Source organism: Polyergus mexicanus, unplaced genomic scaffold, assembly GCF_030449975.1.
Source record: "Polyergus mexicanus isolate NDT 795.1 unplaced genomic scaffold, iyPolMexi1.0 SCAF_8, whole genome shotgun sequence".
Classification (NCBI taxonomy): domain Eukaryota; kingdom Metazoa; phylum Arthropoda; class Insecta; order Hymenoptera; family Formicidae; genus Polyergus; species Polyergus mexicanus.
The window spans coordinates 280,920-304,486 of record NW_027223328.1 but is presented as its reverse complement, the minus strand read 5'-3'; the positions used below and the strand labels follow the sequence as shown (position 1 = coordinate 304,486).

The 23,567-nt window shown below is 30.0% G+C and overlaps 3 protein-coding genes across 7 annotated transcripts; 1 reads left to right on the top strand and 2 right to left on the bottom strand.

The window, feature by feature from the left end:
- Positions 1 to 101: 101 nt before the first annotated feature.
- Wbp2 (WW domain binding protein 2) lies at positions 102 to 4,852 on the bottom strand. 2 transcript variants are annotated; one of them, XM_070300146.1, is made up of 6 exons: positions 4,699 to 4,852; positions 4,020 to 4,354; positions 3,738 to 3,890; positions 2,933 to 3,091; positions 914 to 999; positions 102 to 470 (listed from the first exon to the last, which is right to left on the bottom strand). In XM_070300146.1, exons 1-6 carry the CDS (start codon positions 4,752 to 4,754, stop codon positions 435 to 437), a joined length of 825 nt encoding a protein of 274 aa, XP_070156247.1. In that variant the 5' UTR covers positions 4,755 to 4,852; the 3' UTR covers positions 102 to 434. The 2 variants fall into 2 exon arrangements, with proteins under 2 accessions (XP_070156247.1, XP_070156246.1); XM_070300145.1 differs by lacking the exons at positions 102 to 470; positions 914 to 999 and having other exon boundaries at positions 2,411 to 3,091.
- A 1,452-nt stretch (positions 4,853 to 6,304) lies between these two features.
- On the top strand, positions 6,305 to 15,637 carry Ent3 (equilibrative nucleoside transporter 3). Its single transcript, XM_070300279.1, has 10 exons — positions 6,305 to 6,699; positions 7,684 to 7,838; positions 8,228 to 8,356; positions 8,766 to 8,840; positions 9,094 to 9,317; positions 9,669 to 9,777; positions 9,920 to 10,090; positions 10,301 to 10,488; positions 10,682 to 10,922; positions 11,098 to 15,637. The coding sequence occupies exons 1-10, from the start codon at positions 6,530 to 6,532 to the stop codon at positions 11,490 to 11,492; spliced, it is 1,857 nt and encodes a 618-aa protein (XP_070156380.1). The 5' UTR covers positions 6,305 to 6,529; the 3' UTR covers positions 11,493 to 15,637.
- Positions 15,638 to 16,229: 592 nt separating this feature from the next.
- Positions 16,230 to 23,107, bottom strand: LOC138935403 (serine/threonine-protein kinase dyf-5). Of its 4 annotated transcripts, none has more exons than XM_070299945.1 (10): positions 23,002 to 23,107; positions 20,652 to 20,924; positions 20,250 to 20,371; positions 19,968 to 20,180; positions 19,457 to 19,804; positions 18,805 to 18,969; positions 18,457 to 18,588; positions 18,106 to 18,378; positions 17,138 to 17,352; positions 16,230 to 16,760 (listed from the first exon to the last, which is right to left on the bottom strand). In XM_070299945.1, the coding sequence occupies exons 2-10, from the start codon at positions 20,805 to 20,807 to the stop codon at positions 16,648 to 16,650; spliced, it is 1,737 nt and encodes a 578-aa protein (XP_070156046.1). In that variant the 5' UTR covers positions 20,808 to 20,924; positions 23,002 to 23,107; the 3' UTR covers positions 16,230 to 16,647. The 4 variants fall into 4 exon arrangements, with proteins under 4 accessions (XP_070156046.1, XP_070156045.1, XP_070156047.1 ...); XM_070299944.1 differs by having other exon boundaries at positions 23,006 to 23,107; XM_070299946.1 differs by lacking the exon at positions 23,002 to 23,107 and adding an exon at positions 21,873 to 22,162.
- Positions 23,108 to 23,567: the final 460 nt, after the last annotated feature.

Here is a 23,567-nt window from a genome sequence, read left to right as displayed (position 1 = left end):
TTGGAAAGAGATACATGTGTTCATAACGAATTCACAATTGTACAAATAGTTTACATATTTACATGCGTGTAAACATTTATTTTGTAATTATATAGACTCGCGTGAAATATAACAATACAATTGTTTTCACGGAATAACATATACATAAGAAATTATTTTAAATACTCGCGTTAATACATAGTGGTATTATTGCAAATATCTTACAAAATAATGCCTGTGTTTTAACATTGCATAGCGCTGTAACGACAAAAACGATAGCATTTCTTTTCAATCTTTATCTTGAATCTACGCGTTTCGATTCAAGAATTGTTGTATAACAAACGTAGTGCACAAATATCTGAAATATTAAATACGCGACAACATACAATTTTGCAGTTTTCGTCTAAGGTGGAATGCATATCGATTGCATTATATAATTTATGCAATGTACATATTCACTGATACTTCTTAGCATAAGCCGGTGGACTTTCCTGAAATGATGTAAAAAATTTATTACATACGTCGAAATTGAAAAATTTCGATACATATACTGTTTTGTAGTATAGTGTATGCGCGAAATCTTCCTAATCTAGGAAAATAAAAATACTTTCATTGTTGATGAATATAGATATAAGTAGATAAGTAGAACGATAACCAAAACTTCGATATTTTCTGACTTTATACATTTTTGATAAAATTATCTCTCGCGATAAAAAGACACAATAAAATTTATAATGTAGTAGAATAAGATGAGAGAGATGATTTGCTTTGTGTATTAAAAGAATAGAGCAAAGAATAATTTACGTGCGTTAGAAAAAAATAATTTTTGTAAGAGATGTCGTGTTTAAAAAAATTAAAATTTTAAATGTGTGTTTGATTGCCACTACAAATATATTTTATATATGTATCTGAAAAAATATAAAAAGCTCCTTACATAATATTCTGGTGGTGGAACGTAAGCGCATTGAGGTCTACTAGGATCGTAATATGCGCTTTGCGCAGCTTCGGCGGCCTTTGCATCTGATGAATAAAAAAAGGTAATGTCGAATAAAACTTGGATACAAATTAATAATATATTACATCTTGCTGTTGCGTTAAATTTGTTAAATTTTAATGACAGTTTTTTTTGCAGAACTAAAAAGCGATTTTTTTCTTTAACAGAAATGTCCGTAATAAAAATTTTTGTTTAAAATTTATAAGAGAATTAGACAGCTTCCTGCATATATTAAGTTTTAAAATGCAAATAGATAAGAACAATAAGTATATTTATTTTGACGGTTTTATAAATTGTATATAGAGATTAAATATAAAAATTTGAAAAATTGCGATAAATGAGATTATCATACAAAAATTTTTATTGAAAAAAAAAGGGAAAATTGCCGGCGTATCTGTCACTGAAGTGCAATGGCGACAAATTATTTCGCGTAATCCATATATTTTTAGCACTATTAATATCAAAATTAATGAAATACATACAAACATTTTTTTTATTTGATGCACCGAATTTACTTTTCTCTGGCATGATTTTAAATATTCTTGGTTTCAACTGCAGTTTTTCCTATTGTTGTTTGTTCAAAAACTAATATAATTAATATATATAAAAACGTGTTTAATTATTATAAATCGTAACAATGTATCATATAATAATATAACTTTTATGATGACAAATTTTGAATAAAGAACTTTTATACTCGTTTTGTTTACCGCTATTTTTTATTTCATACATTTATCAAATTAGATATAAATCGTTAACTTTATAACAATAACAAAAACCTTTGTCTATGCACCGATTTATATATAAAAAATGTATGGAAAGTTCACAATGTATCGTAGTAAGAAGTAATTTGTTAAGACACAGAAATTCTACTATATCTATCTGTCCAAGTCGTTTCGCACTATGAACTGACAACTATGAGATATTAACTGATTGTGAGCAAAGTGAAAGCCAATCCTATTTCAGATCGAGCAAGGACGAGTTATGCAATCGCGTTGCTTAATATGCACAACTCTTAAATTTGTTAGATTGTTGTATTAATTTTTTTCAGCTATTTGATACATTCAAACTTCAATAACAGATTTGCCGGCAATTTTCGTTTTTTTTTGTTTTTTGAGAATTTTTTGAATGATAATTTCACCTATCGCAATTTTTTGTTTTTATTTTGAAATAATGAGAAGTCTCTCAAATTGATAGGTTTAAATAAAAACAGCAAAATTATCTTTAATCAATATTTAATATTATATATATAAACTACTTTATATATGTATATATATAATTCTATTATATATACCATATATACACATATATAATTATATTATAATAAACGTATATGTATATATATATATATATATATATATATATATATATATATATATATATATATATATATATATATTAATAATACATCTAATATAATTATAATCTGATGAAATTAACATATATAAATATAATTATTTGTTATATTCAATATGGAACTGCAAAAGATATAGCGTAATTAAAAAAAAAAATCTGTGCCTTGCAAACACAAAAATTGTTCTCAAAGAATATCCAATGTATTCTTTCGTTATTTTTCCAATTGCTATTATGCGTTTATACACAAAATATTCGGAAAGAGCTCGTTGTTTATATTCGGCATAATATTTTTAGAATCTCCGAGAAAGGCGTTTATAATATATTAAGTTAATATTCTCTTCGTAAAATCTTCATAAAATCTCCATCTCTTAATAAAATCTCTATCTCTCATATATAGTTTTAACGAGAAGTATATAAATTTACAGATACATTTACATGTACATTTTGTTACAATTCGTTAGTATTGAGGTGGGTATGGATAAAGTCCTGGCTGTTGATAAGATCCAGGTTGTGCATTGCTGCTTTGCGGATACGCCGAGTACGGTGGTGGGTTAGGTGAATAACCGCCATAAGGCGGTTGTCCATAACCGCCGGGATACGCACCTGCTTGAGACATCGGCTGGCCGTTGTAATTCGGATTAGCCCATCCTCCTGGCTGTCCTGTACCTGTACCTCCTTGATGCGGCGGTCCGCTCGCATATCCATATCCCGGCTGTATACCGGGATACGGTGGCGGACTATCCGTCATGAAGACCGTATTTCCTAGAAAAGAAAAGGAGTAGTTTAACAAGTATTATATGTATGGTGGGCCAATTAATACAAATGCCATTCTGAAACAATAATCGAAATATAATTTCATTAATAATGCAAATTTGTAAGATATTTTTCAACATTATAATATGAGGTAAAACGTATTTTTAAATAATATTTTATGTAAGAAAAAATGGTTATTTCCACTGACAGCAAGTATTTTGTTTTTATACACTGTGTGTGTTACATATAAATGTGAATACTTGAAAACATTTTTTATGCTTGCAAAATAAATGTAACAAAATTTGTTAGGAAAAAGTTTAAATGATTAATAAAATAAGAATTGTTTATCTATTTTTTTACATTAATCGTGCAATTGAAAGGACTATTTCTCTCTCTCTCTCTCTCTCTCTCTCTCTCTCAAACCTCGTTATATATTATAAAAATCTATTACTATCTTTTATGCATGGCTTAAAAATCAGAAGTATTAAAGAAAAATTACTTTAGATTACTATTTTGAAATATCAAGCAAAGAGAGAGAATTTAGCTATTTAAAATAATGGTAGTATAGTTAGTAAGAAGGCACTTTTAAGATTGTACAGAATATTTCTTTTATAAAAGTAAATGAATATTGGAAACTAAAGTGTCGATATTAAACCTGGTGGAACATCGGGAAATACATTGGTCGGAGGTATCCATCCATAATATCCAGTTGGTGGGGGTTGATAAGCTGAAGGTTGTGCTGGATACCAATCGGATAATGGGGGTGTATATGGTGGTGGCGCATCATTGGAAGGGCCATTGCGTTGAGCTAAAAGTCACAAGATATAATTTAATATATTTAATATTTTGATAAATTCTTCTTATCAGTACACCTGATAATACTATTGATCCTATTGTTATCTGATATGTGAAGAATACATATTTATTTATAACTTACCCATTGACGCAACTCTCAGCAAAGCTTGTGCAAATTCCACTGCTCCTCCACTCTTAAATCGTAACTTAAATTTGCATTCTCCAATCCAGTTACCATTCGGTTGGGCACGGCACTTGCCCCCTATATAATTGGCTCCAAAGACTGGCTGCTCCAGTCCAACTTCGCTCAATGTTACAAATGGGAAGCTAAATGACTGCATTTTCTCTTTTTGATCTTTAGAATTGAAAATCATTCTATGTGTCGTCAAGTACAATCTGCCTTGCTTCTTTCCAATAAATTCCGCCTGTTCCTGTCCATGAAATTCCATACTAACATTGTCGCAGAAGAGTATAATACTGAAAACAATTACATTACATATAAATTAAAAATCAGCAATATAAAAATTTATGTACAGTTTTATTTTACTGATCCGATTAGAGTAAAAATGATTCGTTAAATATAAAATATATATATATATATATATATATATATATATATATGTATCGTTTAAATGATCTGAATTATATGATCGTGTAATTGTAAGGCTGATTCAACAAGGTCGTTGGCAATAAACTAATCGCCGCTAAAGACTATGGCGGTATTGCGTATTGCAATACGTCGTGTCAAGAATATTCGAGACGAAATATATGTAACTTCATATTTAAAGTCAATTTTATATAATTTATAAAATGCGACTTACCATTCGCCAGCGTGGAGAAGAACTCCGCCGTTAGTATGTGCCGTGTTCAATGACATGTCTCTTTACGTCAAATGTACGAAAGATAATAAACTCTTCAATAAATATCGTCAAACGTCAGACCACCAGACCTTTTCTTAGGAACTGTAAGGAACTGTCAAAGAGGGAGAGAAAGAGAGAGAGAGAGAGAGAGAGAGAGAGAAATAGAGAGAGAAAGAGAAAAGAAGAATATTCAAATTGACTCAGATTGGCTACGGTCAGGGAGACACTAGAAATACTTGGAAGTGTTTGATTGACCAATCAGGACAAAAATAGTAAAGATTTCTTTATTCTGATTGGTTAATGCAATGCTTCGAAGCATCTCTAGGATCTTCTCGACCGCAGCCATTGACGTAATTTAGGTTGATATTACATTTATGCAACAAAATATTTGTTGGACGTATCGATTGGCTATCAAATAGGGATTTCTTAGAATCTTGATTGAAACTCTAGAAATTCTCTATTTAATAGCCAATCGTCGACAAAGAACAAATTAATCAATCACAGTCAAGCATTCTTACTACGTTGTTAGAATGCTTGACTGTGATTGGTCGCTTTTTCATATGCAATGATCTTTATACAGAATTCACACTGCAATGTATGTACTATGTCCGATATCCAATAGAAGAGCTTGTTTTAGTGATTATAACTAGCAATATTTTGCAATCTAGGGTTAAGTTCCATATCCAATAGAAAAACTTGTTTTAGTGATTATAACTAGCAATATTTTGCAATCTAGGGTTAAGTTCCATAAAACGGTGTAAAATTTTCTCTCCGAGAGAAATTTTACTCGATGGTCAGCCTGGAATCAATCAAAACAGTTTCGGAACAGCCGTCGGAGTAAAATTTTTGCTCAAAGAGTACGTTTTGGAACGTAGCCCTATTAGAAATGAGAATTTTTTCGCTTTTGGATACATCGGATATTACGATGTGGCATTCAATTGGGTATATACTTATTGGCCATTTGAACATAGAATTTTCTGATTGATCTGTGCTGATTATCTTAAATAACCGTCGATATATTTAATTTTTTCTTGCTTCATCTTTCAAACTTTACTTGTTCTAAAAAAGATCGATGCAAAGATTTTTCTAATTATGTTTTCAATTATTCTGCTTATTATTTTCCTTACATATACGGACAGATTATACAAGAGAAAAAAACATATATATGAATATATTTTATATACAATATAAATTACATTGCGCGCTAGGCACGCGGCGAAAAGAAACAGCCCATTGTTACGCCGATTATTAGGCATATGCGAGGAAACATTTGGAAGAGCGCTTTACAAATAGTAATCGCGTAACACGCAATAGGCTGTCTCTTATTCTCGCCGCGTGCTATATAATAACGCAAATTAGTCAATCTTTTTTAATTAATTTCCCATTAATTATTACGAAAATCGCAAAACGATAAAGAATTTTCCAAATTTGTGTTTTTGCGCGCTATATTATTTCTCCTCGCTGATAAGAAAAATAAATACCCGGGCATATCGGCTAGCGTGAAAATTCGGCGCGCGCAGAAATCAATGCCGTAATTGTTAAAGCATGCGCTCAAAGATAGAATGGGAGAACCCGGCATACGCAGTACGAGAGAATAAATAACATTGTGACCAGGTGCGCGATTAAACGATTCCGGCAAACAGGAAGCGAGCACTCGCCGCAAGCGAGGAAGCTGTCAAGCGCGAACGCGCGAATTCGCGTACCATGGACTCGTAAGAAGACTATATTGAGTTCGAACCGCCAAATCTCTTTGAATTCTCCTCCTGCTGATTTTTCTTCCCCTTCCGGCAATATGGACGAGAACTTGAGCCGGGGATATGTTCAACTGGGCAAGGCCAGGGGCATGAACGAGTTTAAATTTTCGAATGGATTCACGCATCTCTCGCCGCCTGTTGATAAATGCAACTTCATTTACATGGCTCTGATTCTTGGTGGCATAGGATTTCTTCTCCCTTATAACAGGTCCTTTGCGCAAACATGTATTTTGTTACATCTTATATACATGTATATCCTTCATCGTGTGTGTTGACTATCGAAAATCATTGCATTACTATATAGTTTTTTTACTTTTTAATAGCTATCTGGATTGCTTGAAGAGAATGACCGATGACAATTTAATTAATCATACATTGTACCGTCGTATGTGTTAAGTGAAGTTCAAAATTGGTTCATAAAAATTATGATTTCTCAAAATCATTGGATATTCTCTTTATTACAGATTCTTTTTTGTCGATTTAAAATGGATTTTTTCTCGGTAAAAATGTCACTCATAGTTTTTAAAAATTGGAAATAAAGAACTTCCGGTCAAATAAATTTTAATAAATAAAATTTTATTTAAAGAATCGAATTATAAAAATATACAAAGTTAAAGTTTGCATAGCCGTAATATATTAGAAATTTGTTTTGTTATAGAGAAATTATTTCTAAATTGGTTGTAGAAGATGCGCTTAAAAGAATATATATATTTGATAATCCCAAGATGCGTACGTATTATATATAAATTTTAATCGTGTGAAGAAGTAGACGAGGATAACAGAGTTATATAAATTGGTAATCGGTTAAATTGAATTATTAATAAGGACAAATTTCCTTAAAGTTTTGATCGACATATTTCGCAATCATTTTTTTAGTAAAAAATAAATTAATAAAATAGGAAAAATTTAAAGACTACGAATATATTTTTAACGCTGTACAAAAAATTGCAAAATCGATCAATCATATTTTTGACGGTCCAATGATATCTAATCATTAATATAGTTTGTTCTATTGCAAGCGATCTAATTACCTCAGCAGGAAAGTTTATTTATATATAATAATTATCCTGTAAAAGAATTTTTTGATTGTTCACGATATATTTTAGATATATCAAATTTTAAAACATTAAATTTTTATTATAAAATTGTTGCAATTTTTACACTGACAATTGTATGTCATTGTTCTTTACAGTTTCATTATAGCGGTAGATTACTTTCAAGCGAGATATCCAGGAACTACCGTGATATTCGACATGTCTGTCGTTTACATTATTATGGCTTTCTTCGCAGTTTTCGCAAACAATATACTGGTCGAAACCTTATCGCTGAATACACGAATTACGTTTGGTAAGATGCGCTAAAAGTGTATAAAGTTAATCGAACGATACTAAGATGAACATTATGACATTGCAATATTTTTAATAATATAATTAATAATTGATGAGAGTTTTAAATAAGTTTTGAATTTTTTTAATAATATTTTACACATATTTTATATATAATTTTTTGGTAATTAGGTTTCTCGTATAATTTTATTATTTTTGTGCATGTATTCGAAATGGTTTGATAATAGCGATTATTCTAATCTCTTAGTGAGTTAATATTGTAACTTCGTTGTTTAATAAAAACAGATTGTATTGAATTACGATCATCGTCGTTTCAATTTATTTACTTATAGTAAGAAAATGAAATTTAAAAAAAAATGAAATATACATAATCTAATTTTTATTTTGTAGGATATCTGGTATCCTTTGTTACTTTGAACTTTGTGGTGATCTGCGAGATTTGGTGGGAACTTTTCGGTGTTGCGACTTCCTATACTATTAATTTAGTTGCCGTTGCGATAGTATCGCTTGGTTGTACAGGTACAGAATTAAAGAAATCATTGATAAAGATATCGATTGATATCAAACAATTGAAGGAATATCCGGAAAATTTACCATTTTCCGATTAATTAATAAGTATTATAATTTGTTTGATAAATATAATTTAACAAATATTTAATGTTAAAATATGTCAAATGTGAGGACATACATACATACATATATATATATATATATATATATATATATATATATATATATATATATATATATATATTGTAATTACGCATTATTGATAATTTTTCAAACTCTTTGTCCTAATCTTCCAGTTACATTATGCATTAGATCTAATTAATTTAGAACTCGCAATATTTTTCTGAACAAATTCCTTTAATTGTTAACATACTGCAAAAATTTGATCTTATTACTTCCTACTATTTTGATATTATAGTTCAGCAATCGAGTTTTTATGGATATACATCAATGCTTCCCAGTCGATATACGCAAGCTGTGATGACGGGAGAAAGTGAGTATTAGAGAACACTCTATGAATAATTAAAACTTATTCATGTTTAGATTTGGTCGCTAAGATGCATTAAATGTCGAAATTTCAAAAGTCAAAAATAAGATTTTTCTCGATAATTTTATTAAAAAGAAATTTTGTATATATATATATATATATATATATATATATTATAAATAATATATTGTATCCCCTTCCGGTAACTTTGATGTACATTATGTAATATATAAAAAAATATTTTATTGCACTTTTTCAGGTGTTGCTGGCTTTTGGGTATCAATTAATCGAATAATAACAAAGTCGCTACTCAATGATGAGCGTGGCAATACATCCATGTTCTTCGTTCTATCGAATATGACGATCCTGTTGTGTTTCGTTTTACATCAAATAGTACGGAAGACCGATTTTGTACAATTTTACATAACATTATGCCAGGAGAGAAATCGAATCACTTTAGAACCAACGGAAGATGTTGGTTTGGTATGTAATTACACACTCGTTCATTTATACTAAGATAGATAAAAAATATAAGATTTCCTGTTTTATTATGATTTTTATTTATCGCTTATGCACAAATTGTGTGGACTTATTGTGTTAAAATATAAGTTAATGATTGCTTTTCAATATAATCTTTCCGAAAAAATTGATGCACCTTGGCACAAGTTTGAAAATTTCCCCTTAGTGAAAATTCGACGCTTGATATTTAAACCATTCTTGAATAGCATTCTATATCACTGCCGAAATTATCTAAAATGTTTCGCTTGCAACAAGCTAATGATATATATATGTGTGTGTGATTAATGTATACTTAGTATACTATATTGTTTTCAGATGGATCCATTAGATCAAGTCGGCGATCCCTCGAAAGGCCAATACGGAGTGTTGAAGATTCAAACGAGTCCATTGGGGACAGAATCCACGAGTGGAACCGATTTGAATGGTAAGCAAGACATTAATTTTACATCATTTAAATACAGAATGATACTTGATTTGTTTATAGAGGAATATTTCTTAGTATTGCGCTCGAGAAAGATGCGTTATTGTATCGAGATTACGACAATAATATGACTGTATTATTTCAGCGTCTCGACAATATTCTGCATTCTCGTTCAGCAATCCAGTTTACGAGCCTAGCGCACCTTCGGGTAATCCACCTGGTAGCGCTGGACCGACTTATAAGGTCGAAGATGTCGTAGTTATGAGAGGCGCTTACGGAACACAAAGCACAAGTACACCATGGTCTGGCATAAAAAGTAAGAAAATACAATTTTTCTATTTTATTAAAAAGTGAATAACCAAATCATTTTTCACATACACGAGCTTGTAATATTTGGCATTATCTTTTATATTTTATACGATTGCGTGAAAGCATAAAGATAGTTATTGCGGAGACAAGATTGATCCGGAATGTGAAACATCTCAGTTTTATGATTTATAGCGAAAATTTAAAATAACTTTTTTAGGAGGTCTACTCGCAAGACTCGAAGTTGCCAAATTGATCTTTCCATACATGGCCAGCATTGGAGTCGCTTATTTCGTAACGCTTTGCTTATATCCAGGAATCGTATCGGAAATAATATCCTGCAAGTTCGAATCGTGGATGCCGGTTATTCTGATGACCGCATTCAACGCCTCTGATTTATTGGGCAAGGTTAATATATCGCCGATTATACAAATTGTTTATAATATTAATCCTACTTTTTTCTGCTCTATTTTATATTTAATAGAGAGATAACGAAATGTTTCTTAAAAGTAGACAAACGTCCATAAATGTGTGGAATGACAAGATTAAAAAATGTTTTTTCTACAGGATCATAACATAGATTATCCGGTTTCTTTTATAGGTATTCGCTTTAATACCTTACGAATGGAAACGTACCCAACTACTGTATTTCTCTAGTGCGCGGGTAATACTTATTCCCCTATTTCTGCTTTGCGCAATTCCACGTGGTGCTCCTATTCTCTCCGGCGAGGGATACCCGCTCTTATTCTCTTGGCTGCTTGGTCTTACGAATGGTATAGTCGGTTCGATACCTATGATCCAGGCACCGAGCAAAGTACCAGAGGAACATCGAGAACTCGCAGGTACTTATTATAAATCCAAATTTTTGTTAAAATATACTAGAGTCGATAAAAAAGTAAGATTCCTTGTTTTATTACGAATGCTAATTTTATCCAAATTTTATTCAAATATTCAAAATTAATCTGTCATAGGTCATACATCAAATTTAAAAATTAATACGACATATAATTTCGCTAGGTAACATTATGACGTTATCGTATATCACCGGATTAACTATCGGTTCTCTATTGGCATATATGATGGATGCCTGTCTCGGGCCACCTGTGCAAGTCAAGGATGTGTGTTCCAAGTTGGTGAAGACTCAAACTTCGTCGACCATGTTCAGTAACGTGACGGCGAGCATCTTGACGACCGCGATATCCTCCACTTTGCCCGTCGAGAAAACGACGATAATACCGAAGCCGCAGATCACCGTCAATGTGCTAACTACAATTCTGATGTCCACGTTATTGCCGAATACCACCGTAAGCTTATTAAACGATGAAGGCTCGCTGAATGCATCGACAACAGTCTTACCAAAGATCTTAGCTAATGTTACCACTTCGGCAAGTAACGCGATTCTGCAACATTAGGACGTACATGTTTGTGTGTTGTGTTAAATCTGGTGTTTACATATAAATATATGAGAAATAGATAAAGAGAGAGAGAGAGAGAGAGAGAGAGAGAGAGGGTGGGAGGGAGGGGGAGAGAGGAAAAAGAGAGAAAAATAAAAAAAATATGTGTACGTGTCGTGTACGCGTGCGCGCGCACGCACGCGGAAAAGTGATATACGCGAGTTAAGAAGTTGCTACAAGATTCAAGTATTTAGATTGGCTAAACTTTTGAATTAATGTAATAATAATTGTTGAAAAATATGTTCTCTTCTTGTATTGCCAACTCTCTATAAGACGCAATATTTATTGTTCATATTATATATTATCGCGGAACTTATTTTTTGCTTAATTAATTTATGTATATAAAAAAACATCATTTTTAAAGAGATTAGAAAAATAAAAAGAAATAGAATACGTAATTCTATTACAAATGATTATAATAATACTGTTTAAACAATATGTAACGTTATTAAAACACGAGATGTTCAACAACTATTTATAAATCTTCTGGTCATTAAAAAAATTGTATAGATGAGATAGAATCTCTCTCTTGGAAATAAAGGCCAGCGAGAAAATAGTGCAAAAAAATTAAATTTTTTAAAGATTTTTTTATCTATATTATATATATATATATATATATATATATATATATATATATATATATATATATACATATATGGTAATCCGATATTTTTTTAAATCATGTAAAATAGAAACAAACAAATTTCAAATTGTAAACCGATTCGATATCTATTTGAAACATTATTAGTATTAATATATTTTTTATTCACTAATAAGTTTTTTTTTATCAATATGGAAAAAAGAAAGAGAGGGTAAAGTCTATTTCTTCCTTATTATGCAATTGATTGTATGCATTGGACTGTATCGTATGAGATAAATGTGGAAGAGAGAGAGAGAGAGAAAACTATTTTGAGAATTGAGTTTGAAACGACTGCTGTGAGAGAAGAAAAAAATTAAAATTTAAAAAAGCTATAAATAATTATTTTTAGATTAATTATCAATAATAAGATTATATTAAAAAACAAATTATTATTTATTATTAAATTAAGTATTAAGTAATAATATACTTTTGGAATTTACAAACATTCTCGAAACATATACAATTCTTATTTATCTTATTGTTTTCAATAATTATGATGTTTGATTGTTTTAAATAACATAAATAACGCTCCTTGACTTTTGCTCTATCTAAAGAAAGAGTTCTATGTTAAATATTCTTTCTCCGATGATATTTTGTTAATATTACTTTTATTTTTGCACGTATAAAAAAAAGTTGTAATTTGTTCCATAATCTGTTTATTTAAAAATAAATAAATAAACAAATAAACAAATTTTTGAAAAGAAATTTATATGTTTTAAAAATGGATCACATCTATATTCGCATAGAAATTGGTTAAATTCCCTTTTTTAAGAGAAACAGTAGATTACTTCAAAATTCTCTCTCTCTCTCTCTCTCTCTCTCTTTATATTACGTAGTTGAGCGGATTATTTGAGGTGAGAAGAGTGTTTAATATATCTTAGTAATTTACATAATAATAAAAAAATATACATTGTATATAAATTTGATATTATTGTGAGAAAAGCTATTATTTAAACAAATTAAACATAATTGAAATATCAAATGTTAATGAACACAATATACTATTTATTATTTTATATTTAAAAAATTCAAGCAATGTAGCTTATCTTAACCATCGTTTTATCCAACATCGAATTATTATGTAATACGGATAAAAAGTATAAGTATTTTAATTTATATCTAGCAAAAAATAAGAATAACATAAAATTGTTTATTATATATATATATTTGTGTTTCAAGTTGATAATAAAAGGCATTGCATTTTGTTAGATATGTTAGATGTTCAGTATATAAATTTCTGCTATTCTTGTAAATTGCTTGATGTATACTATAGTGAACGCTAGCTCAAATAAAAAATGATTTTTTATTTTATTTTATGGGAAATCATATGGTGTGTGTTATATGAATACTGCGTTCATTAATATTTATTTATGCGCAAGTTATATTGATGTACTTTATTTTGTATGTACTGTGATAAAGTTGTCTTTCGAAATATCACCAGATTAAACACACGCACAAAGGAATCGCGACAATTCTGTATAACATTGCGCTTATCGGTATCAAGCTGAAGAAAATGGTTTGCAAGACATACGTGAGGCTCCACAAATGTTCCTTTTCTGTTGAGGATATCGTGTGCCTTTTATTTCGTATCAGCAAATTGCTGTTTCGAATAATATTTTCAAGGGCGATAAAGGAGCAAAACTGTTGATTTTTGTTTGTAGAAAATGATATGTTATACATATATACTTATCTTGTATATTAATTTACGTATTTGTTATTGCTTTAATGCGTAATAGACTGTTAAACTATATTTAATGGTTGATAATCAAGAAGTTTTTGCCAATAAGGTTACTGCATGAGTATATTCTGTCAAGTTGTTATACGCATCTACATGTGTATATATAGTTGATTGAGACTTAAATGTAAAATACGTGTAATTTATGTGGCATATTAGGCGTCTCCATGATTACTTTACAATTCACTAGGTCTATCACTTTTTAGATGCACTTTTGAAAGGAATACATTATAAATAAAACGCATTATGCCACATTATATATTATGATTCGTAGTAAAAAAAAGAGGCAACAATAAACGATAATTGACATAACTACTATTTGATATACATATGTATTACATCTCAAGCATAAAAAAGACTAAAGTATAATCCATTATAAAGATCCTAATCATAATATAAAGAATTATAGAGTTGAAGCACAATTGTTTTCATGTCTACCGATTTTAATTTAATCATTGTAAACAACACATAATCATTTTTTTATTTATGCAAAAAAACAAATATTTTTGAAAATTTTATCAAATATCGCAAAATTTATATAAAGAAAAATATATTATTAAAATTACTTTGTTTATATAATTTAATTGTTGTTCTAAAGAGATAGGACAATGGTTGTCAAATTTTATCTATAAAATAAAAATGAAAAAATAATGTTTATTAATATCAAACTTTTCTACGATAATACAAGTCCGAAAAAATTCAAGTACTCTTTTATTTTTATAAAATATAATATACGTCAAAGATATTGGCTTAGTTACGACCATTGTTATTTGTTTTTCTTGCTACGATCACTCATGACATATCTAAATAGGAATACGTTGACACTTCATCTAGTAAATATGAATTAAAATCTTATGAAACATTTAGTACGATATACTTCCTAAAAAAGAAAGATTGGTCTTCTCACGTTCCTGCTCCTTCCAATTTTGTTAATTGCATTATCTGCTCAAGACATATCCGATGTTAGGTAGGAGATTGTAATCAAAGTTTGTGAAATTAAGACATAGTTAATAGCTCTATGTATTATAAAGAAATATGTAATACATTCGATCACATAATGCGACCAATTGAATATCTTTCTCTGTTTCTTTTTTTTTAAATATATAACATATGCCCAGTAGCGGATTTTCCATTAGGCACAATATAGATGCACATTTTGGAACTTTAATATTGTAGTGAGCTTCTCCCAGATCACACACACACACACACACAGGTTGTATCCTGACACTTTGGTTTTACAAGAGACATCCATATCAAGCTACGCTTGAAAGTTTGAAAGTGTCAAAATCCGCCACTGGATATACTCAAAAAACACTCATCAAAAAAGAAATAAATTCAAAAAAATCTCCTTTAAAACTAATTAATTATTTTAATTGCTAAATCAAACTGTAGCAGTTCGATGTACGCGCATTATTCGTAGTCAACATATCGTCTACTTCTGAAAATTGACGTATATAGCTACATATATAGAATGTATTTGAAATAACTACACGCTTAATGTATTGATCTCCTTCCTGTTTATACAACTTCAAAGAAAAAGGCCCCATAATATCTATGATATTTTAAAAATAATGTGTATAAACATTTTATTCTTATGGCGTATAAAGTAAAAGAAACTTTTAGTAAAGCTTCTTCTTTTTTTTTTATATATTAAACCTTTCTCTATATGGATTTTGAAGAAAAAAATACAAATATTTCAGATGGATATTGTTACTGTAGTAGAAATTTTCCCCTTTTTTAAAGTTTCTTATTGTTTAAAACAAAAATTTTTTTGCTTTATAATAACGTTTCTTGTTTTATTGTTTTACTTAAATATTGTGAAATTAATATATTGTATATTGACGTCTTTGAGGATAAATCATAGTCTAGCTAACAGTGAAAACAAAGATGTTATAAATACATATATTTGTGTAAATACATATATTGTTATATAATAAGAAATACGTGTATTGTTCGTTATATATATTTTATATTTCTCATTCTAATAATATAATATCAACGTACATTATATCAAATATAATGTGACACTTTAACGTTGATTTTTTAAGCCCTAAGCCAAATGAATATGCCGGTTGACATAGTTTGCAATTGTCATTTTTTTGTTGTATGTAACTCCATAATTACATATTCTCGGATTTAATTACCGATAATTGCGCTTTAATCAACTGTCGTACATATCACGCCACATCGGAAAGTTAATTAATATATACAAATTATACATATGTGTAGATGATGAAAAGTACACCTTATATACATGCGTATTTGTGTATGTATGTAAACATACACACATGTACACAATATAATGTGTATCTTATAGAACTGTATATATATATATATATATATATATATATATCTTGCACAGCGTTCAGAATTATTGGTTTTTCAAAAAATTAAACTTTTTCATATATGATCAATTAACATGAACGGTTTATAGTTAATAGCAATCTATATAATTGGCTCCTAAACTTCAATCACATATATGAAAATGCTGAAATCCTCCATAACATGACGCCGGACTTTTATTCAATTCTCTTCTTGTTTCGTCCCCATTTAATCCGAATACGATTTGATTTTATAAAATCGCAACACAGGAAAAAGAAGACACAATTTGTTTATCTGCATTCCTGCCATAATGGAACGACAACGGTCGTTCTATCACAGTTAAAGTTTGCCTAGAAGAAAGGCTACGATGACAAATTATCAATATAAAAAGAAAAAAACTAATTTTTCTACAATGATCATTTGAGATATTTCGCTGCCCAATCCGTTCGGCCGTAAGGTCCGCCACTCGCTTTCGTGTTGAAAACGTTTCCAAACAAATTCGGTTGAAACGTGGGCTTATTGTTAGTCTCTATAAAAAAAAAATTAGTATTCACATTAGCTGATCGTGTGCTGCCTAAAATCTATTTTTACAGCATTTGCGTTTTTGTTTCAAAAATATTACTGCTCAGAAACGGGCGAAAATTGCCCATTTGTCGAGAATCGAAAGAAAATCATTGCATTAAGATATTAGATTAATTCTTATAGAATCACACATTTTTTTACTTTGTTCTTAGTTACAACAAAAATTAAAAAATAAATTTTAAACATATTTTTTATTGATTAAGAGGCCTTCGGAATATTTTATTGTTAAAATATCGATAGAGTCATAATGACTCACATATGACGTTTAAGGGTTAATAAAAAAAAATTGCGCAGCCTTGAAGCAAGAATCTATTAAGTACTTACTGATACTTTGGGTACCGTATACGCTGGGATAAGGTAATCTCAAGCTTTGTTCGGCAATATAACGGTTTCGCGCGAGATAATGCTGTCTTGTTTGATTCTCAATACTATTTCTAGATCCCCAAAAGGACTCCGTAAAGTCCTCATATTTGTTGGATGTTGCTTGATTGATGAATCCGTTTAGTAGTTTTGATCTGTTAATATCGGAATCCCCATTTCTTGAAAATGAATAGAGAAAAGCATTAAACTGTAGACAATAAGAAAGATGTAGCATAGATTGTGTGGTAAACGATATGAATGATTTATTGTTTATTTGGAATTTACACAATGCAGATTACACAAGTATATCCAGTATAGCCATGAACTAAACATTTGTTATTATTTATGCATTTTAATTATAAAAAATTGTTCCATTTAGTACATATCTACTGCCATCTAAGGAACGTGAAAAGCATATTGCCGAAAATTCGATAATCAGAAATACGATTGTCAAGATATATTGCAACGCGTTGATCACACATAACGTAAGCAACCGTGTTCTGTCCAATAGGTGCGTAATTATCGTGAAATATTTTACGAGATGTTTTACGTCACAGTGAATTGACAAGGTTTGAGATAAGTATAGAAAACGTCTTAATATAGCATGGAGAGTAATCCAAGAAATTCGACAAATCGAAGCGACAAGCACAGAGATGTTTAAGAAGATATTTAATGGAAGTGAAATTGATATTGACAGCATATCGGTTAAATATTGCATAATATTAATCAAACAATACACCGATTTACAAATGATCGCATCATAAGATTGCTTTGTTAAGAAATAGTTGTTTTCAAATGGCGCAATCTCAGACAAATTTATCAAATATCTGGAAAATATGTTCCATCTGATGTGCGACCGCACTAAGAGACCGATTATCAGCACTGTGCACGCGATAAGGATTCTCTCGACTGGATTTCGGAACGTTATATACCTGGATGACAAATTTGTGCTCTGGCCTGCAACATACCGAGCCACGCTGAGGTAATGTTGCTTCGCCGAGACTTTACGCGAGTTTTTCATTTGACTGGATTGGTTTGACTGATTCCACATCCTCGACGGTTGTTCATTCCACGCTGGTAGGGCCCAATTTGCATTACCATGCTTCAAATTATCGGGTTGCTGATAGTTGGTATTCCAATTGACACGATTTTCCTTATATATGCGATCAGGGATGAGCATTGGATTTTCCGGGCTGACTTTTCTTCTGATAAATAATCAAAAGATTAGATCGGATAGTTGAAAAATGATACATAAATTCGTCGAGAGAAATCGTACAACTTACCCTAGAAAACCGGCAAAATCACCCTCATCACATTTGGAAACGTTGTTGTCATGCTTATTGTGATTGTTATAATTTAGTAGTGGCAAAGCAATCGTCTGTTGTTGTTGCGATTCAATCATTTTGTCGGGTACTCTATAAATATTTGATTTCAATTTTAATATTTTTAATAACATACAGAACTCGTGAAACTATATTTATCGAAATCTTCTCTTCTCAGATTCAAAGTATAAAATATTCCTCTAAACTGTGATATTTATTTTAGACCTACCATTACTTATCGCAATAATCGAATGTACACGAATTCTCGTATATATGTGAATATATATGCCATAATAAAATATATCTTACTTCGATTGAAGTATATTATTAACGAGGTCTTCTTGAGAATAATTATATTGTTTAGGCGCAGGTGGTGGAAGATTTATTTTGTTCATGGCAAGCTCTCGTTGAGATACAACACCAATTTTTTTACTATTAATGATACGCGGGTCGCCGACTTGAAAATATGGATATCTGAAGATACGATAAAAATCATTACTGACGGTTTCAGAATCCTTTTAAAGCTATGCAAAAATATTTCAAAAAAGCATGACAAATGAATTAAAAATATATTAGTGTCTATTGTTTTATGTTTTTTTTTAATACAAATTTAATATATTAAAAATGTATAAAGGTTTGTGTATTTGCTAAGTGTGCGTATGTAACATGAGTAGTTATACCTATATAAACTATATTCAATACTTCAATTTTTTGTTTCTTATCTAGACATATTTGAATTACATTTTGCATGCACTTTTATTTGTTAATAATATTTTAATAAACAACAAATGTAATAGTTAAAATTTTTTTGAGATTAGTTAAAGTCATTATTTACGGGTGTTTCGCTAAAGTAAACATTTATTTTGATTATTTTACGTTTTTACTCTTGTTTTTAAGAATTGTTTCCTCTCTTTTAATTTCTTATATAATTTATTAAATACTTTATGTAAGACTTACATACCTAAGCGATTGCTGTGCTGTTGGTCTCTTTATAGGATTCCATTGTAACATATCTTCCATAAGTATAACTGCCTCTTGACTAGCATTCGGTATTAATACGGCCAATGAAGTACGGGTAAAATTCGGAAATTTAAAATTCATAGCCGCGGCCAATTGATACCCCTCTGGCCAATCATCTTTATCAGGTGTCCCAATTACGGAGCATATTTTAAATATTTCGTCGATCTCGCTTTTTCCGGGAAACAGGGGCCTAAATGTGTATAACTCGGCCATTATACAGCCGACCGCCCAAATGTCGATTGGGCTGTTGTAAGTCGTAGAGTGTAGCAATACTTCTGGTGCTCGATACCTATATGATATATGATATTTTAACTCATCTTTAATCAAAACTGTATTTGTTTTTATTAAATAAATATTTTTCATGAATTTTCCAAGTTTGATTTTTCAAAATATAGCCGTTCTCTCAAAGGATTAATTGATATTTACAAATAATACTATCGCGAAATTATTACCATCTCGTCGATACATAATCTGTATACGGAGGCCTTGACCGAATCTCTCTCGCTAAACCGAAATCAGCGATCTTTACTAATTCGGGCCCCATACATAATAAATTTTCTGGCTTCATGTCGCGATGAAAGAAACCATGTTTATGCATGAAAGCGAGACCTTGCAATACTTGGTACACCATATTTCTTATTACTGGTTCAGGAAAGAGCTTGTCCCTGCAATTAAAATATTCTGAATATAGATACGAGACTAAAAATAAAATCGCTTATATGCCATATATATACCTGTCCTTCATTAATTGGTAGAGATTTTCTTTCATGTATTCGAATACAAAGTACAACACGTCGTTCTCTCGTATAACTTCTTTAAGCTTTACCACGTTTGCGTGACTGAGTTTTTTCAATGACTACAATAATAAAAAAGAGGAAAGGAAGATAAAAATTATCTTTTGATAATTGTTGATTTGATTGACAAATAAGATTGCAAAGAGAAAAATAAAATAATTATTTTCATAATTATGTGTTCAATTATATCAAGTGTTTTGATTATATCTCCGCAATATTATTATTTATTATTATATAATATTAAATATTATATACTGTACTGCACATATCTTTTTCTGATTTAATATTTTAGGAGGTTTTGTTTTCAATATAAGATTTTCCAATTATTTTATTTAATCGTACCTTTACTTCTCGTAGATTCATAGCCTCTTCCCAGGAATAATATTTTCTTTTCATTCTCTTTATAGCTACCTTTTCGCCCGTATCAATACGTTCTCCAAGAACAACGGAACCAAAGGTTCCGTCACCCAATTGATTCAAGGTTATATATCGATTCATCTTCACTTACGTTATGTTTGGAAATTTTTATATCACTCGTTTTTAGGTAGCGAATCTCAGCATTATAACCGGAACATATTTACACGCCGCCGTAAACGGTAGCATGTTCTTCAATATCTATTGTAATCATAAAAGTTAAAAATGTTTTATACATTTACTGACTTTTAAAATTTTATTCTAAAACATAAACATATATATTTATCAAAAATTATAATTGTATAATCTATAAAATATTTAAAACGTAAGTGTAAATTTTGCGAACATGAAAACAAAATAAATAACAAAATATACTTATAGACGTAGATTATTCTTTTTCCTTAATCAACTTACTAATACGTTAATATATTCGCAAAATAACAAATATTTCCCCCCTTCCCTATTCGTTTTATTTATGGAATATCTAAAAACTACCTAAAAGACGATAAAAGAATTTTATTTTTACACTCTCTTTCTCTCTCTCTCTCTCTCTCTCTCTCTCTCTCTCTCTCTCTCTCGTAACAATTTAAATCCTCTTTGTAGAGATTTTCTACTACAATTTATTTTAAATTATAATTAAGAAAAGCATTATATAAATTTAAATTTTAAATTGTGTGTATAGATTTGAATGAGTAGGAAAATCATAAAAATTCCGATGTTTATGTTATGTTATTAAACTTCTATATGAAGCGGATATTTAAACCTTGATTCGAAGGTGCGAGTATCTTATACATATAAGTAAGGCTTATAATACAGAATAAGAGTTAGCAAACTTAATTTCATCGGCACATAAATAGATACTTGGTGCGAGTTATCCGGAGTATTGACTCTATAACGGTAGAATGAATATTTGATAACCGACACTCTGCCATATAAGACTGGAAAACCGTTGACAAGATGGTAGAAAAACTTTTACGCTGTTCACAGTCAGAAAGTCTTAATCCGTTATCAAACATTTTAGCTACGATTCTTGGTGATTTTCACGCAACATCGTAGAAATTGCATATATTTTAAGATTGAATAAATAAATATGATCGGAGAACAAATGATTTTAGACAAAGTTTTTTTTTTTTTTTGTGCACGTTGAACCTGCTTGGAAAATTGCACGACGATTCTAAGGCACTCGACACTTTTTTACACGTGTCATACACGATAGCTCGATTCTGTGACTCTCACAAACGTAATCTAGGACACCGCTCGTATATATGTCGCTCTGAGATTAGCATTTTCTTACGGTCGCATGCGAACAATCTTTGTGTGAGCCAGACATGCAAGAATATAGATTTTCTCCAATGACGTTACTCCACCTGATCGCTAACGCATTTTCGTCATTTTCTACTCTAAGCAGGAGAAAGGAATAAAGTAATTTCGATGAATTTAAATTTTGATACTAGAAAATGTATCTTACAACTCGCAATCAATTTTAATAACAGATTCTCTGATAAATCAAAAATTCTTTTTAGGAATTATGAAAATATTGTAATAACAATAGTTTTCGAGTTATATGTTATCACGTGTAAAAATGGTCTTTATATTTAGACATGGTGCAATAGTAAAATCTCGATAAAATTTAAATTATTGATAATAATAGCAATACTGCTATGACTACAATATTGCAATGCCTAATTCCGAATATCTTAAAAGAAAAAAAAAAAAAAAAAAAAAAAACGAGGAAATATAAACATACAAAGTTTATTTTATTAGCGAGTTCAAAAAATTCATAAAATTAATTAATTTTAGAATATATATTTTCATGAAATATAATTTAATTATAATTTTAATCTTTCAGTACCGTGCCATAATTTTTCTCAAGATTCAAAAGTCTTGTTTTTTGGAAAAAAAAAAAATATATATATATATATATAATACAAAAAACATAAATAATTTGATATAATTATAACAAAACTTCAATTTTTTAAAACATAATTTTTAATTCTACAATTACTTTTTCTAAAATTCGCTTCTTCGTACAAATATATATCGCATATAAAATTTTGCATTACACACGATTCGCAAAATAAATCTGAGGAATTATATATGTATCTCGATTTAATGCAAACGCATGAAACGTTAGCTATTAATTCCCAAGTGACTGAAATAGAGAGTGCGACGACAAAATCAAATATCACTCCGAAATAACATTACAGATTTAATACATTAAAAAAAAAAAAAGGATATTTCGTTATCATTAATTATATAAAAAGAATCGGAATTGTACTTGCAGAATGCAAAATGCGGAGATCCCTGGACGTTTATGTATGCGCTTGATTATCTTTGTAGCTGTCATTCGCAACGAACTATTAATCGAGCGACCATACCTTGCGGTCGCTATGGTTACGAATACTAAGTCAAACTCACAGATTTCTATATATCCTACTTCGATGCTAAAGCCGCGAAATCACTTTTGTATAACGCATAATGAAATAAACCAATCAAGATCCGCAGAACGAGACGAGGGGATGAGAATGAAGGACTCTGATTGGTTTATTCCTTTATGCGTTGTACGTTATGCGAAAGTCTGTGATTCCGGCCTAAGGATGAAATAAAAAGCCGGAATTGCGAAAAAATTTCTTTCTCTCGAGACTTGAATATGTTTTTATACGACATAGAAAAAAATTGTGATTCCCGCAACGCAAATACCTATTCTATATATCATAATTATTATATTTTTCTATAGTTTTAACCCCTAAACTTTCGATTTCAAAAAAGTTTAAATCATTAACAATCTCAATTAATTCTTTCATGTTCATGTAATCGTCTGGTGACAGATATATTGTCAGGTTT